This window comes from Rissa tridactyla, chromosome 8, assembly GCF_028500815.1.
Source record: "Rissa tridactyla isolate bRisTri1 chromosome 8, bRisTri1.patW.cur.20221130, whole genome shotgun sequence".
NCBI lineage: Eukaryota > Metazoa > Chordata > Aves > Charadriiformes > Laridae > Rissa > Rissa tridactyla.
In genome coordinates, this window is record NC_071473.1 from 35,102,074 (window position 1) to 35,125,778 (window position 23,705).

The 23,705-nt window shown below is 36.6% G+C and overlaps 1 protein-coding gene across 4 annotated transcripts in view; it reads left to right on the forward strand.

Annotated features, from left to right (window-relative positions):
• Window positions 1-23,705, forward strand: part of DPYD (dihydropyrimidine dehydrogenase) — a 365,455-nt gene that overhangs the window by 7,235 nt on the left and 334,515 nt on the right. For 2 of the 4 annotated variants that reach the window (XM_054212158.1, XM_054212159.1), the window contains exon 2: window positions 15,097-15,207. In XM_054212158.1, coding sequence (XP_054068133.1) covers window positions 15,097-15,207 — 111 coding nt within the window. Of the gene's footprint in view, window positions 1-3,435; window positions 3,485-6,412; window positions 6,725-14,327; window positions 14,429-15,096; window positions 15,208-23,705 lie in introns of those variants that run through there. The other 2 variants (XM_054212157.1, XM_054212160.1) reach the window with 2 other exon arrangements.

Genomic DNA, 23,705 nt, shown 5'->3' on the forward strand with positions numbered 1-23,705 from the left:
AGCAGGTAAAGAAGTAAGTGGAGGAAATTAACTAAATTCCCTGGTTTTCTTCTTATAATAATGCTTATTAGAAATAAGAAGAACATTTTGCCTTGAAATTAGCCAGGAGTGTTCTTTTATGAAATAACAGGTGATTCATACTGAGTCTTAAGTTTAACTTTAAATTCCTTTTTTTCTGCTTATAGCCTCTTACAACTATAAGGAATACACAAATCTTTTTTTGTTGTTGCAGATGGCAAAGAACGTAGGATTCAAGTGGGCAAGCTTCTTTAAATACCATTAGAAAAAAAAACAACAGCAGCAACAAAAGTTAGAAGACACAGTCAGGATGAAATGCCAAAGCAAGTACATTTGAGGACTGTTTAGATCAAGATATGTATAGGAGTTTTTCTTAACATTATCCAATTCATAAGCTATTACCCAGTTAAGTTGTAGCAGAGTTACTGTTCTCAGCCCAGATTTACACCAAAGGGATCCAGTTTTCCTTGCAAGCAGGAATAACGCAAGAATCTCATCATGAAGCAATTCTAATCTGTGCTTTGTCCCTGAGACAGCTCAGAAATCACAGCATAACCTTCCCTAACTGGCTTGCAACAGAAGAGGGGTTTATTCCCCTTGGAAATACATTATCTGGACAACTAGCATGTCTATGTCAAACCCCTAAGTGTATTTGTGAAGAGCTTAGGGCAAATGGAGTTCCACATTAAACAGTGGTAGACCATAGTCAAAGCCATGAGATGTTTTAATTCCTCAGATGTCAGTGTATTAGCACACATTGTGAGTGGTGGGAGGTGATTTACTCTATCCGATAGCCATAGGATGTCAACCTTAGTCATGTTGCTCAGGCTGAGGATGAGGAGAAATATGTCCATAACTTTGATGTGTAGTCTCAGAACAAATGAAATAACCTGCTTTTTCAACATCCTTGTTTTCTTATGCTGTGGACTGAGTTGGGCAATTTCACTTTTGCCCTCTGTCAAAATACTTAGACCTTCTTATGAAACATCTGGTCTCTTACCATGATCAGAGATGCTTCACTAAGCAAATGTGGAATTTTGAGTGTTTTTAGGTCTTGCAGAGACTTCACCATTTAAAGTTAGGATAAGCCCACCTATAAAAGTATTTTGTTTTTTAAAAATGCTTCCATTTAACCATATAATTTCAGAAAGCTTTATCAGTATGATAAATATTAATACATGTGATGCTGGTGTTTTATTTGTAAATTTAAAGTGATAAACACAATAAAGTCCTTGAAATGCCAAACCTTTCATCTCTGCTCAAGCCAAGGTTCAATTTTATTTTCAATATGACATTTGCTGCCTGAAGTGTTACAAGTGACTTGACCTTAAAATTACGTTTGTTTTAGTTCGTTGAAATGGTTGGCCTTTCCCGTTCAACTTGACACCAGCAGTGCAAATGGGAGAAGGCAGACATGCTTGCCTGTGACTTCATTTGAAAGCTAATTAAAAAAAATATCTGGGTGTTGAATCTAAATATTTCCATTTAGGTGGGATGGTAGTCATCAGTTAAAGGCAATCATGGTGCATTCCGACATTTTAATTTCTGGTTCAAGAACAATTATATATGTAATTAAAGAGAGAAGTGTCCAGGCAGCCACACTGTCTAATTTACATGTCTTGCCAGTGTATGCAGTTTTTAAAATAGATATACCTGCGCACACCACTTTGAGAATGTAGAAATGAGGTGGAAAAGTGGAAAGCTGCTTTGAAAGTTTGATGTTAGTTAATCTCATCTTCCTAATGATGCACTTCTTTTAAGTTATATGAGCAATGTCATTAGGTTTATATTTATTGCAGAGAATGAACTCTCTGCCATTTTCAGATAGGTTGTTGTGGTACCTAGTTTATTTATTAATATATTGCTGCACACTTTCCTTGGTTCTTTGTTGTGATTTTGTTAGCTGTGTTCTGCGAGGCCTTATTTAAATCGAAACTTCTGTTGGAATGAACTGTCCTGGCCAGGGTTTTCTCAGTCAACAAAACGTTTGACCAGCTTGGAGAGAAGGAAGCAGGCTGCTGTGTAGGAGATGCATCACTAAAATTGGGGCTTTTTCCTCCTGTTTCCTAAGACAGGGAAGTTTTGTTGTGCCGTATGCATTGCACAGGGCTCTCTAACCAGCTTTGAGAGAGGTCCTAATACTGCCCAATCACATCTCTGTTAGTTGATTAAGGAATGGTAATATTGTGCTCCAAAGGGAGCCCTTTGCAATCTTGAGATGAAAGGACAGAAGGTAGGATGTGTCCTTCTGGGTGAGAAGAATTTGGCTGATAAATAGTGGAGGGATCTAGAGGGAAAGAAGAATAAAATACACGCTGCGAGCAAGCTATTGCTGAATTTAACAATCACAGCATTTTTCTTAACAGGCATTACACTGTTAGCATCTATACTAGCATCTAGCTCATTATAAAAGGCTTGTTTTTGCCTTGATTGTGAAGGGCATTATATGAAACCCAATTCTATTCTGCTCTTAACAATAAGCTGACTACCCTCCCATCCAGGCATGTCTAGCATCCATGCAAAACTCAAGAATGCATGTGTGAAAGTAGGTAGAAGTGTTAGAATAGGTTATTAAAAATGTAGACCCATAATGTGAGTAAAGAAGATTGGAAGTATAAAAAGAGGTTTTACACCTGGAAGTTATTATAGTTATTTAGATTGAGCGAGAATAATAACCAATTGTTTTCTAAGATGTATGACACATTTATGAAAAACCTTGAAGGATAAATGGATCTTTTTAGTATGCGACTTCCACAAAGGACTCTATGAATAAAATAATAGTGAGAGAACTCTCAGTGGATGCTGAATACTGCTAATTGATGAAATTATTACTTATTACACTGCAACTGAACTCTGCTTAGAAACACTATTTTCAGTATGATTTTTTGAAAATGACAGCTGAAATGTAAGAGGCTTTGTATTGAAAATGAATAGTGATAATTTCTTGATATCTTTGAAATGAAGGATATTTCAGTGACAGTTAAAACTGAGAAAAGTAATTTTTTTTAAGTGCTCAGATCATGAAATAGTGCTATGGAAATAACACAAACTTTTCTGAAATCAATAAAGTAGACATAATGTGGATTTATGAGGCATTTTAAAAAGAATTTTAAGTATTCTTATTTATAATAAACCAGTCAATTATTTGTGTCAGCAGTTTTCATATTATGTCACATGTTAAGGTTAAAATGTGAGATAGGGTGTAGCTATCGCATTTAGAAAAACTCTAATTGTAAATTAAATCAGTATTGAAGAAGTATTCCATCACTTACTCATTCCCATTTTTACCCTGAGCAGTACCAGATATGATTTTGATTTAGTACTGATGAAATTAAAGCCCACTGTCTTTCTTGGTGTGTCATTTTAGGTCTATGTACTAGCTCTCAAGGAATGTTACCAGTAATTGGTTTGAGGATCTGTGTGCAAAGTATCATGTGTAGTGTAATATTTCGGAATATAGCTACAGGTGACTACAAGACCTGATTTCAACCTTCACAAATTTGTTTATCAGTGTTAGAGGTATACCTCCCTCTCTGTTAATCTCGGCAGTCTTCAGAATCTGAGGGACAAAGTTAGCTTGTGCAAATTCACTCATACGCTTGTGTGTGTGCGTGCTAATGACAGGAACATGAGATGGGAGATTAGAGGTGGTTCCCAGACTTATTCCGTTTCCATTTTAAAGCTGTGTTTGATATTGCCCTTTTTTCAGTTCCAATTGAAAACACAAAATTTTAAAGATTTTAGTAAGCTCATACATAGCTCTTCAAAACAGATGGAAGTGAGAGAGTGACAAAAGAGTTGGGAAGAAAAAAAAAATCAAACAAGATAACCACAACAGAAGCTGTTCTAGAATGCTGGTGATAAAATGTAAAAATGAAATGAACACAGAACAGAAAAAAAGAAAATATTATCTCTTCTCAAAAAACCTACAATCTGAGTAAAATGTCAGCAGTAACCAACACTACTGACTGCTGAAGGGCCAATTTCTCTTTGTTAGTGTATGATAAGAAATAGTTTTCAGAAGACTGTAGAATATTTGTTCTTAAGTAAAGCTTGCACGCTGCCAAAGCTTGTCACCAGGTAAGGAGTTAAGATGCATTGATTTAGGAATCCCAAGAAGTATTTATCACAAAAACAAAGGTAGCTCATTTTTAACTCCCACTGTAGTGTTCTCTATGCACCTAATCAATGAGCCCTTAATGAAAAATATATAAGCTGTCTTTAGAGTTGGGTCAAAACTTTTTTAGTGCTGGAGCAGTGTTCTTGTCCTATTTGCTCACTGATTTGCTCTTGTCATCTTAGCTGAACACCTAATCAGCTCTACTTCATCCAGGTTTGCTTACTATTCTGGTCAGTGGAAAGCAGGAACGTGGAGATGGGAGTCTTCTCTTTCCAGGGTGACTCCAGTAACCATTAGACTATAATGCAAAAGTGGCTGCTCTTGTAATTTTCTGTGACTCTTCCCCCTTTTCCCCTCTGTTTCAAATGGAAGCTAGGAAACTCATGCATTTGAGTTAGAGGTAAGCATTTAAACTCGGGTAGAGTTTCAGGCTGAGAACCATCATCCTAGAGGAATGCCTGTGCAAAGGCTGCCGATTGGTCTGTAAGTCCAGGAGGGTGAGAGAGAACAACCGTTGTGGTTGTGTGGTTGCGTACCTCTTGTCTGTTCTGTGTTTTGTCACACCTGACTGGGGTGTCCTGCTTGGCATGCTGACAGCTGTGAATCCCTCCCTCAGTCACTGTAAGGGGAAGCTGACTTGGGCATGCAACGTCCGCTTCTGGAGTTAGTCACCTGCCTTACTTACAAAACTTACCTGTCTGTGAACGCAGGCCTTTTCTCAGGAAAAGTGAGCAAACAGTAGCTAGAAGAAGAGCTAGCCTAAAGTCAAGCTGAAGGAGGTAAAGACCAAATCCACATTGAACTGTTGATTCTTCTGGCATATTTCTGAAGCTCTCAGGTGGAGAAGAGCAGGAAGATAGCTAAAGCACTTAAAGAACAGTTACCTGGGCACTTCTCCTTTGCATCATTTCTAGTGTACTAAATGTTACTTCTGTTACAGCTGGTCCTGCTGCTCTGCAGTATTTGCTCCTGCTCATACCAAACCACAAACAAAGGGATGCTGATCTGAGACAAATGTTTGTTAATATTTCCATCCTAATTGGATGATAGCTTTGTGGTCTTGTATCCTCTAGTGTAGGAAAGAGAGCTTGTCAGCAAGACAGGAATTTTATTTTTGCAGAAGTCCAATACTTAAATCTTTCTGCAGCTGAAATCCGAGGCTTTAGAATCATTACATTATGTTTATAGGAGAACTACTTAACTATGTTTTTAGAAACCCTTACAAATGATAAAAATAATAACTCTTCCCTGTTCAGAGGTCTCACAGAAGAAATGCAATTTGTCTTAATTAGTACAAGAGTTGGAAAATAATACTACTACATACAACACCCTTTATAAAGTATTTTTAAAATAAATTTTCTGTATAAGCATGTGACAAAGTATGATAGATCAGAATCCAAATGTTTGCTGGCATGTTTTTAGATTGGGCAGCCTAATGTGATTATCCTGTTTTTTTTAAGAGTATCACCTCTGCCTCCAGCCCACACATTCAGCAGCATTTAATGTCAATAAGATTTTAAAATCAAAATTGTTGAATTAGAGTGAAGAACTCCAAGGAATTGCTTTGTATTCCTCATTATCGATACATGTTGCATTGTTGCCGGTAATGCATATGATGCCCTATGTATTTCTGGAATGTCACATTTCTTTCCTTAAAGATGTCAACATAGGATCACTGTGAGCTTCTGCAAAAGACGACAATGACATGTTAAAGGGAAAAGGAAAAATTGGCAAGAGTTTCCTTTTGCCTTACTTGCATGAGCTGTTAAATTTTGCTTGAAAATTGGCTGTTATTTTTTTTCAATTATCAGACGTTTGATAATATTTTAGTATGTAACTTCACACTTCCGACCCTTACTGTTTGTAGTATATAATTACAAATTCTTCACACTTCCATTTTCCTTCTATGTGCTGGTTTCTTTTTTCCTTTTTGATTAGGATGTTCTGATGTATAAAGTTACCAGAAAATCAGTAGTTTCATTGTCAGTTTTGTATTTTACCATTGTATTAAACAGTTACTACTGAAATTTTTGTAGACATTTGCACATTAGTTGCACATAGGTAATTTTACTTGTTGCTTCTTAATGTTGCAACAGATTTAGAAACTCAGTACTGATAGATAGTTGGCATGTTCTTGGAACAAATACAACTGTTCATGTGTTTCAAGCACTGAATGTACTAGATCTTTGGATGTATATTGTCACTCTCCTTGCGTTTCAGGTTCATTTATTGGACTTTGAAAATTACCTTTTAATAAAGTTTTCAGAACATTGCTTTGCTCAGCTAAAATTAGTTCTGCTGATTTTGCCAATGATTAAACTTAAAGCAGTAATAACTTTTAATGCTAATTTCTCTCCTATGATCAAAAGTCAGTAGAGCATTCACTTTTCATTAACTGACATGTCTCTAATGCAAGTTTGGGTTTTGGTTAAGCAAACACCTGCAACTGAGGCTTCAATTGAGAGGTTCAATTATGGGGATACAATGGCCTATTTTTGGTTTTGACACAAAGTTTATTTTCAAAGGCAACTGAGCTTGCTTTCTCTTTCAATCTGTTTGTCTTCTTGCAGAAAATAGAAGTGAGAAGTAAGTGTGTGTGTACGATAATGATCCTTTTTTTCTGTGAGATATTCATTAAATGACTCTTGTTATGAGTGAGCAGTTACAAATGTTATTTAGTATTCCTCATGTAACAGAGCAATTTGATGCGCAAGTGATCCAGGCATAGATAAATATTACAGTGATGAAGCAAAAAAACTTCTGTTATACCTGTGATGCAAACCTAAATATTTTCTGAAGCTTTAAGTTTTGATTTGTAAAGAGGGAAGATATTTTTATTAAGAAGACAAAAAAAGGTAACTTTGAATGTAGTGGGTTTCACAGACTGTGGAGGTGGTGCATGTGCGTACTTTTGAAGTAACAGCTGTCATGAAGCTAAGAATCAAGGCTGTGACGTGAATTGCTCTGCTTTTTTGCACTTGGCCAATTGGTTGGATGATTAAAGACTGTCCAGTTAGAGAGAAAATGTATTAAAATGTTAAATATAGGTGTAGAAGGATAGCTGCACCAAATTTTAAACCTTCTGTTTTTAAAGGCTGTAAATTTAGTAGTATTTTAGTCAATGAAATGTTTTTGTAATAATGAATTTGGCTTTGAATAAATCCATGAGAGCTGCACTCAGCTATGCCTTCTCTGAATGTGCCATCTTAGCCATAATAGCTTTTGATGTAGTGTATTGTTTATAATGTGAAAATGTGATCTTATTGTGGAGTACGGTGTTCCTGGAGAAGCCTCAGATCTGAGAACTTCGTCTTATAGTAATGTGGAGTTTAAGCCTGCTGTAAACTGTGTGGCTTTTAATGTGTACGTGCTTACATTAAATATGTGAATAATTCACTGAATGCTGGGATGCTGCTAGGATACTTAAAGTTAAGCACAGAGGGTGAGTATTTTTGCCCTGTGAGGGTCAAGGCGCTTCTGCAGATTAGTTGTGTCAAGGAGGTAGCATGCGGAGTTTCCAGTGGAGTAATTTACCACCCAGAGCTCTTCCAATAGCGAATAGTGGTTGGTATAGTTGGGAAGCAAGTAACACTTTTTTGTTTTCTATTGTAATAAACCTTTTAGAATTTACAATAATACCTAGAATAAATGCATTGCTGAGGTAGAGAAATCAAGCTCTTAATCTGAAAGTTAATGTGTCAACAAAATTAGGTAAACCTTGTTTAGGGTTGTGCAATTTTGCTGCTCTGTTAATCTGTAATGTATTAACTTTGGTTATATAACAGAAAATGCATGAGGTATACCACACTTCTGTTAATATAGACATGTTTATAATTAAGACTTTCCTGGCTTTTGTGGGAATGATTTAGAAAACTGCTCCTTTTGTTAAGAGACAGTATTTACATGCTGCAGGGAAATCTGTGGTGGTAAATCTGTTTTGGAAATCCCCCTTCCTAAGTATCTAGTAATGGATCTAGGCCTACACCTCTAGGATACCAGTATGCTATGATATTATTACAGGATAAAGAATAGTCTTAACTCTCACTAAATATTAGAGGCTGTGTAAGGAATGCAAGAAGCCGGAAGGGTGTTTGTTCTAATATAGAAACAGTCTGTTTTACAGGGAAGTCTAAAGCTAGGTGGAAGTGTGAAGATAAAGACTGAGCTGCATCAAAAGAAGCGTGGCCAGCAGGTTGTGGGAGGTGATTCTCCCCTCTCTATGCTCTCGTGAGACACGACCTGGAGTACTGCATCCAGCTGTGGAGCCCCTGACATAAGAAGGACATGGACCTCCTGGTTTGAGTCCAGAGGAGGGCCATGAAGATGACCAGAGGGCTGGAGCACCTCTCATGTGAAGACAGGCTGAGAGGGTTGGGTTTGTTCAGCCTAGAGAAAGAAGGGTCCACTCCAGGGAGACCTTATAGTGGCTTTCCAGTACTTAAAGGGGGCCTACAGGAAAGATGGGGAGGGACTCTTTATCAAGGAGTGTAGTGATAGGACAACGGGTAATGGTTTTAAACTGAAAGAGAGGAGATTTAGATGAGATACTAGGGAGAAATTTTTCACTATGAGGGTGGTGAGACACTGGAACAGGTTGCTGACAGAAGCTGTGGCTGCCCCATCCCTGTAAGTATTCAAGGCCAGGCTGGATGGGGTGTTGAGCATCCTGGTCTAGTGGGAGGTGTCCCTGTCCGTGGCAGGGGCGTTGGATCTAGATGATCTTTAAGGTCCCTTCCAACCCAAACCATTCTATGATTTTGTAGTACTTACGTGCTGTGATAAAGGCAGTGACCTGTCAGTGCGGAGTTAGAATATGCTTACCACAAGATCATCCTTTGGCCTTTGAGTTCTTGCTCTTTTTTGAGACTCTGAGCTCATGTGGCTCAGAGAAGAAATAAGTCTTGTGATTAAAAATTGATTAAAAGTTTTCCCAGGTGTGTTTGAGCTTCCTGCCCGTATGCACACCAGGATTGAGGGTCAGGCCCCAGACTCTTGAGCCTGTTGGCTTCTCAGTCCCAGTCTGCTCTACTCGCATGTTTCTTAGTCACAGGCTGCTGTCTCTCCACAGAAGTGGAGCCTCATCTTCCAGCTCTCTGGACCTTGAGGACTCTGGTTTGAAGATATCATAATAATGTAAATTGCTGGTGACTTTGCTCACACATGCAGCTGTTTGTCTCAGTAATACAAAAATAATTATTTGGGGAGTTACCTTCTGAGTCCTATTCTGAACCTATCCCTTCTGGTTCTAGACTAGGGTTCTCCAAAGGCTGACCACACTATTTCCCTGACATCTGTGGTCATTTCACATTTCATCTAGCTTTCTCTGGCTTTCGCTGCCTCACAATTAAACCGTGCCTGAACTACTGTGAAAGCACAGTTTTTTCTCCTTTTTGAAATTTTTGGATGAATTCCTAAGATGTATTTTCAGCCAGGTTACATAAATTGTTTGTGAAGATTCTCATCAGTCCAGATCTTCAGTAAGGAAATACACAAGCGTCAATTTATGAGATATTCTGTCATGCGTAAGCATGTGGGAGAAATTCACAACGTTTCCCCATATTCTTTCAATAATGAAAAATAACATAGAGTTAGCTTTTGGAAGACATGACACCATGGCTACTTATTTTTTGAAATGTTATTTATGTTCTAGTGTTACAAACTCTCCTAGGACTAGAAGTTGCTCTTGGCCATTTGGTAATGAAACTTTCACTTGTAATAGTTTGGGACTTTACAGGGTGTTTGAAGTACTGCATCTAACTGTTAGTGGTTCATGCAGCTTTCCAAAAGGCAGAGTAGATGTGAGAAGTAAATTGTGAACTAGACAATTTAAATAAGATATTAATAGAAAGAGTTCATGCCTCAGTCATCTTTTTCTTGACTGATGTGATTTTTAAGCAATACTCAGTATTCTGGGTTATCTAACGTTACGAAAACAAATACTTCTAGCTTGAGTTCTTTGGTCTTTGACTGACTAACAATAATAAAATTAGTTTCATGTTCAGATATACTAGTAAATAAAAACCCAGGTACTTGTTTCTGTCAGTGAATTTGCAGTTGCATAACTTCAAAATTAATTGTTTAGTACGCTCATTATTCTTAGAAAAAATAAATATGTTCTCATTATGTTCACTTGGTGAACATATGTATCTTGCAATACATTTAATGTTACTTGCTGTGAGGGAGATTACAACTCTTCTTAAGGAAATTGGGTAGATTAATGGAGTGGGGTGGGTTAAATTGCTCTCCACATGCATTCCCTAGCATGCTTAGCCTACTACTGAATTTTAATTGATATGTATAAAAGAGTTTAGCTGAGGATGCTCTCTGAAGCAACTGGAGTAAAATGGAATATAACTTGTGTATTGCAGGGGCTGAGCTAGGTAAATGTGCTGTATGCTATAACCAAGTGAATAGCACATGAGACTGCATTTTGTGCCCATAACCATAGTCTGCATGTGAACAGTTGTGTTTTCAGCAGCTGGACAGAATCCATGAAAAGAGCAAATTATTACTTTGTCTTATTAAGAAGCCCATGCAGTTTTAATACCGCAACCTGTGACAGAGCCTGAAGACGGTTTTTCTGATCTTTATTCTTGCTTTTAATTACTAATAACAAAGATGAGGATTACTGAAGACTAAATACTCCGGATGGAACTCATTGGTTTCAGTAGGAGTTCTTCCAGAAGCAGAGTAATCTTAACTATCGTATTTTTACCAGATTTCCTGTTGTGAATGAGAGATAAGGTCCACATAACCAAGATACCTTTCTAAGGTTGTTATTTTGAGGGGGGAGGGGGGGAAGGAAGGGCAGGGAGGGAGGGGAGAGGGAGAAAAAACCTGAAGACTTCAAAGCTTAGTGCTTTAAAGAAAAGCTTTCCAAATTTGGAATAATGCCATATATTTTACAAAGATAATGCTAGACTAGCAGGACTTTTTGACAACTGCCTTGAAATTACTGGAGTCCCATCTATGAGGTACATTGTACTTTTTTTTTCCTCTATAAATCATCCCCTCTTTGGCCTTCTTCCCCCCGCCGCCCCCAGATGATGGTGTGTTCCAAATAAGCATAGTGCTTCCATAACTTTGTATTTATTTTACTATCATGCACTTAGTTAAAAATCAGATTTAATTGCAATAGTTTCTTATGATTTCAGTTAAAAGGGTGGCTTTATGAGATGGGAATAAAATGGGCGTGACGCTTTTAATGAAATGGAATTTCTATACCAGAAATTTATGTTGAATCACTGTAGAGCATTTGCCAAACCTGTCTTGATTGACCCAAAAATGCAGTATCAGAAACAGGACTCCCAACTGCAGAATGTGTCCTATCCCAAATGGCTGCCTTGAAATCACTTATTTTGGAGTAATATTAATTCAAATTCTTGATAAATTACTCACTGTAATATAACATAATGTTTTAAAACTTTTACAGCCCTTCATTAATAGATGATAGTGAAGATTAGAGCTAGTATTTTTTTGTGTAGACTTCTTAATCATAGCCTTTAAAGTAGAAGCTGAGCAATAAACATCTAATGAATAGCTTATGGCAAGTTTATTCTCAGAAGCTATGTTACTGTGTTGGCACAGATCAACATAACCATTTATCACTAAATTCTCAAAATTTAAAAACTGTAGCTATCACTTGTACATGCTAGTCATTCTCAACGTACATTACACATGGATAGTTTACAGCGTTTTAGGATACTCGCAACCTAAAGCAATGTATATTAGTCATAATGAATACATTCCCTTCTAGAAGAGAATGTATTAGGGAATTAAACCATTCTGTAATATTCTTTTAGCTTAATCTTTGTCTTTTAAAAGTCGTAAAAGAAATCATTGTCATGGGTTATTATTAAAGGAATTCCTTAAAGTAGTCATATTTGAGGGTGTCATCTGCGAAATATATTGAGTTGTGTTCTGCAGAGACAAACCACCTGGCTTTCTTCCCAAAGTGAAGTCTTCAAATTAATCTGTGGAAATAATGAAAGAAAGTATAATACTTTGGTGGTGTCCATAGTCATCAATGTTTTGCAAAGCTGCAAGCTTAACTCTACTATCCTTGTTGCGTGGCTGAGCCACAAGTGTGTACTCAACATGGACTGAATTTACTTCTATGTACTTACTCATAGCCCTATTTCTTTCTCCATCAACGTAGTACCTTACTAGATTTCTACAAAAATATAGCAGCATTATATGCTGATTTGCAGCCATTAACGATAATGGTTTTATACCTACTTTATTTTTAATGAAATAAATGTGGCCATTTATGCACAACACTGAATATATAATTCATAGCTTCCCCATTACTATACAAATAGCATCTTAACGTGAAATCCAAAGTTCATAGTACTCTGAAAAGTGATATATTGTGTATCCACATCCCCCATTCTTGAGTCTTGCCCTTTCAACATCTGGAGAGATCAAACAACAGCTCATCTGGCAAGAATGAGAATTTATGTAGCAGTGTAAGCATGGGATTGGGACAAGCAACATCACAGATGCCCAAATAACTCTCCTCACCGATGAGCCCTCTGCCTGATCAGATGGCCAGTGTGTTTGGGAAATAGGGGGTCTCAGGATTCCTTTCTTGCAATCTTCAGTGGTTAATTTTTATTTAGCTGGGTGCATACATTAAGTGTTAGTTGCAGCACTCCCTCTAGAACTGTCTTCTTAGTAATTTTCCACTTACTGGCTGACCTACCTGAATTTATTTGTTAAATTTACTAAATGTCTGACTAGCCATAAGCTGCAGAAAACCAACCAGGGAACTGAAATGAATAGGAAGAAAACACCCTCACTAATTTTCCTTTCTGACAGTTTAACAGACCCAAAAGCATTTACATTACTTTCCCATTTAGGCAGTTAACTTCTGAGCAGTTCTTAAACACCAGGGACCTCTAACTAGAACAGCCACCTTGGTCAGCAATCCAAGATTTAGGCAGATAGTATATTATTTAGGTAGTGGGAATATAAGCAATTTTTGTTTTGTATATGTGATTTAGTATGTTCTGTGCTGGTTTTATTTCAGATACAATTCTGGGACATGCTGCGCTACGTAGTCCTTTTGGATTTCTGCAACTGTTGCGCTTGGAGCCATGCTCCCGCTGCAGAATTCCAACAGGAGCAAACATATGGGGATTCTTCCGTCCTTGGCTTGCCCCACCATTTGTTCCACGTTTTAAACCAACTGGTGCTGTACCCAGTGGAGTACATCTGTTACAGTTTATTACTAGAAATTTGCAATTCATTTCAGTTTGCTAAAATAATTATAATATTCATGGCCAAGAGTACTGCATTAAGCAATTACAAAAGAGAGGAAGCAAAATTTTGCTAAAGCGTATGTGTGATTCAGGACCTACTGCCTGGTTTGGGTGATTTGGGCACTCAACAGCCTATCACCAATGAGTCAGATGTGCTCTGACAGTTGAGTTTGATCATCTTGAGAAATTAAAGTAGCAACTGAGATGCTGTAAGTGACATCCCTTATGTGAATGTCCCTGCTCTGTTTTAATTAAGAATGAAATAAATTAGCATAAACCACCACTGAATGCATTTGGTTGCCACATCTTGCCTGAGGTACTCAGCTGGGGAACACCCAGAAATGGAGCAGAGTCTTTACTGCTGGAATTGCAGAGGCACATCTGATTATGCCCTCGTAACTTCCTGAAAGTCAACAGCACATAGGCTGCTAAATAGTCTGTATCTTTTTGAATGTTGTAACCCACTTTTTTGTCTCTTCATGCTTCAGGCAAATTGGGAGTTACTGTATTGGGCTATGTTGTTGTTTGCAGGTAGAATTTTCAAGTAGGTGAGACTTCTGTTTTGTGGGAAAAGTGGATTACTGATCAGTCCAGAGTAAGCATTAAATAGTTGACTAGAAAGTGATCCCTTTGCATTTAAAAAAAAAAGTCACCATAAATATCAATACAATAAAATCTTAATACAACAGATTACTTTTTCATCATTATCACCCACTCAAGCAGATTTTTAAAATAAGGAAGCATCCTGATGTAATATTCATAACACCATCATACTCATCGTATTCAGTCTCTGGTTTTGTACGTCATTCTCATGCATCTTTGACATATAGTAACAGAATAAGCACACCCTGTTCACTACAGTGAAGAAGTATAGTGATAAAGTAATTTTTTTTTTTTTAATGGAAAACTTACAAAACCAATTCCAGGAGTTACGACCAACAATATGCCTGTTTTGGTTCTCCATCGCAGACCTGAGTCTGGATCTGTTGCTCCCATGCTATTCACACTCACCCTTGAATTAAATGAGGTCAGTTTTGATACAGAAACCTGTCATTTGCCTGATTTGAAAAAGAGCTTGGGTTCCAAAAAGCTGATTTAATTTTGCGAGTTTCACTAGTATGATGAAAGATATTACAAACTTCATTCTGCCTGTGTTATCAGACCACCACTGTCACTTAAAAGTACAGATATGTGCCCAACATTTGTTTGTGTCCTTGCATTGTAAGAGAATTGAAGCTAACTCATCTGCTTACTAGACATAGAAGCAGATTCCTGTGAAGGGGAAGCTGGAATTTATACTGAAATGATGAAACATCCAGAAATAACCCAGATCCTTTAAAATATTTTTGCTTGTTTTGCTTTACAAGTGTTACTTGGAATGACATAATGAAGCAGAATTATGTGTTTCTATATGCTGTGCATAACAAACGTCCGGGAATGGAAATGATTGTCATGGCCGCTAAATATAATTCTGTTTTCTAGTAGTCCTAGAAATATCTTTAAATACTCAAAATCTAAGTGGTGTGGACAATACAAATCTAAACAAATTCATATGAAGTTGGGCTATGTTGTTGAGTAATTGTGTTTTGTTTTTGCATAGCACTGTAAATTAGTGTGTGAGGCATAATTTAAGAGGCTTTGAACTTTTAAAAAAAATTTATCTATATTTTAATAGTTTCTGTTCTTTTTCTACAGAACATTCTGGCTCTAAATCCCCGAAAACAGATACATGCAACTCTTCATTCAACTGCAGCAAAAAAACAAGTCAAGAAGCAATGGAAGAGGAATTCTGACAAAAGCTGTTCAGTAAGTGCACATTTATTATTGCATCGGGAACATGCAATAAATCATTGAGGATGAAATCTCGGTTGTGTGAGAAATTCAAATTTGAGTTTCCTTTGTTGTTCAGTACCCAAATTTGGCTCTTAGTATTCTGTTCCTGTAGATACAAAGTTACTTTGTGATCAGCTCTTTACTTTTCAGAACCTACAACATGCTATTCATTTTCCTTTTTGGTGATTTAATAAGTCTTTGCTGCAACTTTTTCCCCTTTTGTTATGGAGTCTGATCAGTCTTGAGTGTGAAGTGGCTCACCACCTCCTGAGCCCCACAGAGTCACTCGCTCTCCTGGGTAGCCAGCGTCAGCTGCCTCTTCCGTACCACTTGGTCTTTTTCTTTCTGTTTTCCAAGAGTAACACTGGGTAGAGCAGCACTTCACTATCCTTTTTGAGACTTCTAAAGGTAATTTTATTTCAGCACAGAAATAGGGGAACCCATCATCTCTACCTGTTTTGTATATATATGTATGTATATATAGAGCTACCCATATATGTACTTTATATACATGACCGTATGCATATACATTATATATAAATACATAAAGCTTAGATTAAAACATGTCTCTGCATTTTAAATTTTGTGCCTTGTATTTTTTGGGAAATAGGTGGTTTTAGAATAAATATTTTTTCATTATAAACTGACTGTATTCTTCAGTATTTCTGCAATGAGATATCATCATTTTCTCTCCAGGTATTTAGATTCGTAGTCTCAGTGTGATATTTGACTAATCCTATCAGACTTTGTTGTCTCTTTGATCTCTCATCTGATTAGAAGGTTTGTAGTGTTTTTACTGTCTTCCTACAGATTGTTTTAGATAATCCTCTACATTCAGAGGTAGAGCACTACTTCTTCATCTGCAAACTATTTCCCTTATGGGTACAATGTTACGGTGTCTTTTCATAGTGTTATCAAAACATCTTCTCCCACTAAGTAGGAAAATTCAGGTCTCATAGCTGATAATCATTTATTATTTAAAAAAAACCTAAACAACACAACACAAACCAAAACAAAACCCCCACAAAGTTCCTCAATTTCTCAAAATCATGAAATCTGGTGTAACCACCAAATATTTGCTGGGAGGAGCGATGCAGGGTATCCTTAGCATTTCAACTCTACTCTGCTATAGTTTCCTGTTTTATAGCATTGATGGCAAGAATCTCTTTCTTCCTATAGCTAATATTCCTATTTTCTTATTTTATTTATTGCCTTAGATAACGTTATAATAACTGGAAACTAACTCACATGTAAAGCTTCTGTTTGTGAACAGGGGTGGTTATTTTGGGATGTCTGATGCACTTATTGCCCACAACTGCCTGTTCTTGCTGCACAGATAGTTGAGCTGCTCAGCAAGCGGCTCCTGGGCAGCTGCAGTTTACATCGTTATGTTTTCAGGAGACCTGAAATCAATACTAGGCTGTAAACTCCTCTGTTTTCAGAAAGTGTTTGTTAGGAAGCTCTAGTATCATGCAGCAGGGCAGCTAGGTATCTGTGTAGTAACCTGATTAGCTGTTCCAATGTAAATTATCCTAATTAGTTAAACTTCAAACTATAGCATACACATATACATCTTCCTAATGATTGTGTTAACACACATTTGCTACAGCTTCTAGGCTTTAATACCACTCTTGGTTATCTCTGAGCTTTCCCCTGTATCAGCCTTCTTTGATTTTTGTATTCAGTTTATTCATAAAGTGTTTGATATTTGAAGGTTTTGTGAAAGTACATAGCTGTCTAGAAATTGTCTCTCTTCCTGCGTTCCTGCTTTTAGCTGTGCATGCATACCTCATGGTGTCTCAAACGTTCTTGGATTCCCAAGGCTTGGGCTTCTTGGGCTGTGCAAACAGCACCAATTCTCATTCATTGCTAGTTTGCATGCCTTTGATGGATTTTCATTTGAAAGAAATTCTGAGTGTTGCCTAATATTGCAGGATGATGTTTTGACATAGGTTTACAGTTAAATAAACAATTTGGTTTCATAGTTCTGCATTACTGTATGGAGATCCATGCAGTTATCAGGACCCTGCACTGACAGAGGTCTGCTCATGTGTTGCAACTTACAGGGTTAAAGGTTAGAGATAAGCAAATAGGTATACCTGTACATGTAAACACCTTCATCAAAGGTAGTTATTATACTGTATATTATGAATTGTTTGGTAAAATGTCACATTATTTAGTTTGCAAATCATGATAAGAAATGTAAAATGCTTGTAATGGTCCTAGTTTTTAGAACTGTCAATCTTTTCTTTACTCAGAAATATGGAGCTTCACTTTTACTGTGCAACATTTACTACACAGTTTACTATTCTGGCAGAAAAACCCCTACAAAACTAAAAAAACCAAACATCAGCATTTGTCTGGTATCCCATTACATAAAAGGCATTAGGAAAAAATGAGACTCTCTACATTCTCTAGATTGTTGTTGATAATAAAATGATAGAATCTTTTCCTAGCCTTCTTAAAATAAGAAAGCTAATGTAGGACATGATACATTGAGCAAAACTTTCTGTTATGGTCCAAAAAGCCATTGTCAGTAATGTTTAGGCCTGCTAATGAACTGATCAAGCTCTGTCTGAAGTCCATAGGAAGTATACTTGTTTGCATTTCCTTAAAATCTGCATTTCCTAAAATCTGGCTTTTAGCTTGTGATTCTTCTAAAGCTGTACTGATGCTGCCTTTGCAGAATTATTGTTGGAGGGAAGGTGGGAGTATGAAAATACAAAACTAATTAAATTAACAGCCCTCAAAACTCCGAACAAAAGCTGCATCTGCTGAAGCATGCACACAGTGACTTTGTAATGTCTAATACACTTCCAGATGGCAGACTTACATATTTCTTCAGAATAATTACACAAGTGAAATTTTAACTCCTAGCCTGCTCTGAGACACTTTGGGTTCCCATTAAATGAGTTTTGAAGTGGAAACTGAGTGTCAGTATCTTTTCTCAACATTGGAAAAGCATTCTCATGAAGGAAGGCTCAATTATGCTTTCAATGAGTGCTATTGTTTATTTATTGTGTTAGCCACCAAATTTTGTTGTAAAAATCATTTATAGCTGTAGATGCAACATCAGTCAGCTTTCCTTCAGAAATTTTAACTCTGAGATTTAGATCAGAGGATGAAAACTCTTTATTGCCGAGTCGCCCTCAGTAACAGTGCTAAACCTGAGAACTAACACTGGTTTCTTCTGAGTCGTGCTGAAAGGTGGTATAAACAGGTGCTACTAGTCTGTCTGGGGAAACAAAGGTTTCTGTTGGTCAGAAGAAATTAAAAGTAAAAGAGTTTTGAGATGGCTATACTAATAGTAAATCTCATAGAAGGAGGCAAAATTTAGATTACATTAGGACATCAATTTACAGATAAAACTAAAGCAATGAACTGTGGATGCTGTGAGGACTTGTTTTGATTTCAGGGTTTTCCTATCTAGTTCAGGATTGTTTGGATATCTGATTTATGTTTTTATTTATGATTTCAAACTCTATAATTCTATTTCTGTGTGTATTTTATGCTTGCTGGCATTTAAATCACGAACTAGATGGGCACGCATTGTGTGCATTTGCGTTACACCCAGCACACTGAATTCCTTGCTTTATGAATAGGGTTTCTAAGCATGATGGAGTAAGTTCTGCTTTTACCTTATACACATGCAGGTTTGTTGTTTTAATGAAATTCACCTCCGCAATATTTATAGATTCACATGTCACTGGAGAATTCAGTGCGATATAGTAGTCCAGTCTTTTTTTTGTAATGAAACCTTGGAGGTACCTACTTGAGGATAGGTGACAAGATGATAGAAGCCCACCTATGTATTCAGACTTTCTTCAGTTTCTGCATTTAGAAATAATAGTGATAATTCCTCCAGATGGAAGAGTTGGAAGTATTTCAATGAGACAAGAAAGGTGAAAAGGAAACGGCATTTAAATTGGTTTGTAGTTAATTGCCATAGCCTGTAACAGTATTGATTTTCTGGCATTAGTAGCATTGTTCTTTGTCCTTAGGTTTGCTAAACCCGATCAGCATTGTGCAACAAGAGCCTCTCTTCCTTGAACAAAATAATTTTTAAGCTCAGCTGTTTTTTGCAGGAGCATCACTTTTGGGCAAGAGTCTTTAACTGTTGTATAGCTCTTACCAGGCATTAGAGAGAACCAAATTCTTCACCTTGTCTTTTTCTGTGTGACATTAAGGTGCAACTACCAGATTGCTGTGTGCTAATGGTGGAGAGTGAGATCTGCAATGCTTTCAAGATGCAACAGTTTGGGATCTTTAAATTCGGAGGATGAGGTTGCTCCCTTAAAACAGCAGTAATAAGAGTTTGCTAAAACTTCAAGCTGCTTTTTACTTTGACAGTATTTCCGTGGCTGTTGCTGCTATATATGAACATCTGTAAAAAGGAATTCTTATTTAAAAAAGAGGTTTGTAAGCACCTCTTAGTGTACAAATGTCCAAGCTTGCACAGAACCCGTAAATAAGACGATTCTTTCTCAGCTATAATCTGTTACTCTAAGTGTTGCCTTCCAGTGAGATCAAAAAATGTCACGTGATATTCGTGCCCAATCACATAACACAATTACAGAATAATCAAGTTATCAGTTGACAAATAACTGATGGGTTGAAGCAGAAATAGTGCAAATTGCAAACAAGTAGATATGAAACCCAGTTCACCCAAGGCCTGAAATCAGGAACTTTAATCAATAAATGCTTTTTCAGTGAATAATTTATCCACTTCTAGAAACATATTGATGAAAGATTATGTATTTATAAATAAAAAACAATCCCAAATATTATAAAATAGAGAACACTCATTAAAGGAAATCAACTCAATTATCTTTATAATCTAAACGTATAGTTTACCTTTGCAAATATTTATTTTTGTCTTCATTGCATATGAATATGCAAGTTTAGCTCTTTTCTGAATGAATATACAATGGCAGATGTCTCTCTAATCGCTGCTCTATTCAAACATTAATTGGTAGAACATATGTAGAACTCTACTCGTCTGAATAGGTATAGGATAGCAGCAGTCTTTTTAATCACATCACTATTCAACCACTAATTGGTGTGATGATTAAGGGACATTAGAGGGAGCACTTTGACATCTGATTCTTTGAACTGATGTCTGCTCAGGCTGCACTGTATTCATCATGGCCAGACTGATTTCTTAAATAAAATGCTCTGATTCCCAAACGTGGAAAATATTGCATTAGGATCTATTGAGGTGATTAGGGAATTCGAGAATGATTCTTTTATTTAACTAGTGATTGACTGTATATGCACAAACTATTCATATGAATAATACATGGGTTACTGAGTATCAGAAAGAGCTGGGAAGTAACATCAAGAGATTTTTCTCTTTTCTCATAGTGTCAATAATTAAATATTAATACACATTTTAAAATGTACCAGTTTAATCATTTAGCAGTCAAATTCCTACTCATGCATTTTTTAGATTAACTAATTACTCTGCATTTTCTCATCTAGATACCCATATACTGACATTTGTAACCATTTCACTGGAATAAAGTGGTTTACATGTTTACATATGATATCACTTATACTTGCTCTAAGAAATGCATATTATAAACCTTGAATTTTCTGTTTTATTTTAGTTTCAATGTCTTCAGGTATTTTCATTAGAATATCTCACTAGCTCTTAACTTGCCTGACTGCTACAAATTAGTGCTTTTATGCACTTTTTCTGTGTATCAAATTGTAAATACTAGCTGATGGCAAGTTATGCCAAATCCTTTTTCAGTCTTCTGCAATAGGTTCCTTTTTTACCTTGTGGTTCTGCTGAAGTGCTGTACAAAAACCACCTTTGACCTTTTAACTTCCTCTGTTCAGAGTTCTTCAGGTTTGGTGTTCTTCAGATTTGATGTTGGATGATTCCCCTTCTTATAGAGCAGCATTCACCAAAGATTTTTAGTTCCAGATGTATTTCTGATCTTAACCATTTCAATACTGAAGTGTCTCAGAGTTGCAAATTGTTTGGTTTTACACATACATATATGACAAAATGAAAAATGCTTGTCTGCTGCAAATCCTGAATTCTAGGTAAGTCTGATCAACTCATTCCCCTTCATTAAAGCTGAGCAGATCAGAGAGTAGAGGTAGAACTGATCTTCACTGTTAACTTTTATCTTCTGCTTAGCCTTATATTCTTTTATATGTGAATTTCTATACATGCACTTCCCTGTGGTTATTGGATGGAGATAAAGGTGCCTTCCTGTGTTGGTGTATTGGAAAACAGAATAAATAACAAGACTAGCTTCTCTTTTTTCAGCTCCTCTACTCCCACATTTTCTTTCTTTTGTAAACTGTTGCCTTTCTTTTGTAAACTGTTGCCCGTCTTTCTTTTGTAAACCATTGCTTATACTAAAAGCTGTACTGCTCTTTCCTTTCTTCTCCTAGACTTTCTTCTTGTATAGCAAAAGCTCCATCTTGATTCTGTTTAGAAATCTGTAAAATTAAAAATGATCATGAGCTTTACATTGAGAAATTCTAAGTGCTTAAACATTGTTTCTTGGAGAAACCTGTGCCATTGTTGGCCTCTTAGTAATTACTCACTTCAGATCTATTTATATTGTCTAAGTCCAGGAAGACATCTGCTCACTAGAAGTAAAAGGAGCTAAGAGACCAATTTTAGCGTGAAGGAAGTATGGTAGCTTGCTGAATGCTGTATTTTAAGGAGGGCTAGAAGCACTATCCAATATTAAGTTGCACTGAAGTGTTCGTTACAATACCCTGCTTGTAGTTGGTCTGCAACTTTGCCATCTGTTTGGAAAAGAATTTTCTGAGTACCAGTCCATCAATTCTTCTATGCATATTAAAAAAATCAGTCATATATGCACATAAAAAAAATCACTTGATTTAAGTATGAATGAACAGGTCTGGTGGGAAAAACTTAGTTTTGATCTTTTAACCAGTCCTGATAGCATTATATGAAAAAAACGCTAGCATCCTCATGCTTTGAAGCAAGGATGCATAACAGGCTGGGGACTGAAAAAGTACATTGATACAACAGAACTGTCCAGGAGGTTTGAAAACCTTATCTCGACCAGTTTCTGTTGCATTTTTATCACAATGTACAGTCCTCAGGTGGAGAGCAGTTAACTGCCTCATCACTCGCTGCTCCTTTGCTTACAATATTCGGTACTCTTTGCTTACAGTAGTGTCCTGGTTTCAGGAACTCTTAAATTTTTGGTGGTGGATCTCAGGAATTATTTGAGACTTTCATAACAATTTCTTTGTTATTTTATAAACCGATACATTGTTTGAATATAGTGTTGAAAATAAACATAGTATCCCTTCCAGTACTGATATTAGAAAAAATGTTTTTAGAATTCTTCAGTCTGCAAAGATGCTAGGTACTCCTTGGTACAAGAACCTTCCTTATAGCATGTGTGCTTCATTTTGATGAAATGGAACTGGTGGGTGGTCCCGTCTTTGAAGCAGTGGTGTTGCCATGTCGAAGTGTATTCCTTCTTAGTCTTTCTGGCTGTGTGCCTGTTCCAGGAATTCCAGCTGTCTTCAGAAAGCTACATGTATGTGTTTTCTGTGGTCATTTCTTCCATCTTCAATCAGTCCTGTTTCTTCAGCAAGTATCTGGAACAATCACTCAGCAAAACTATCTGTTCCCTTCTAATACTGAGAAAAGGACAACAATCTACTGTTGCTTAATTGATAGCTAAAATGGAAGAGGTTTTCTTCTGTAGAGCTAAAGATCCTACCATGTGCATTCCATTTGAAAATGATCAAGTTGTAATATATGTCTTTTTGTACTTTCTGTTAAAAAAAAATAAGTTGAAGATTTCTTGTTCATGTACCACGTGAGAGGAACGTTATTAACATTGCTAAATCAAGTAAACAAATCAAGAAGCATCCAAATGACTACCTGTATAGTTGCCTTAAGGGATACGCACTATTCAGAAAAGACAAACATAAAGATAAAGCACTTTATGTTAATAATGCAACAGACGGTAAAAAGATAGCAAAGGTAAAACCGAACCTTTATGGATCAAAATCACTTTAGGGAAGGGCAGTAAACTTGTTTCTAGTGTGCTGAGAATATGCTATAGAGTCTCCACACAGCAGGTTTAAGTTTGGCTATGGCTGTAAATAGAAATCAATCTAATCATAGAATCATAAAAATGTAGGTTTGAGAGGGTTAGTGAGAGAATTTCTGGATTGGAGCAGAACAAAATATAGTTAGACTATAACCCACTTCAAATGGCATATGATGTTGGAGGTTCCTCATTCTTGTTAGTGTTTAATCAATGCAACAGTAAGTTTTTCTGAAAATATACTATATTTAATTTGTTGCAGATCAAATTGTCGTCTTGTCCTTCTCCTTCTACCTATAGAATAATTGATGATTGTTCCCTTTTGGTATAAAATCTGTTATTTTAGGTAATTCCTGTTAGATAATCCTTATCATTCTCTATTTTCCTTCAGCTCTTCTTTGCTGGTTA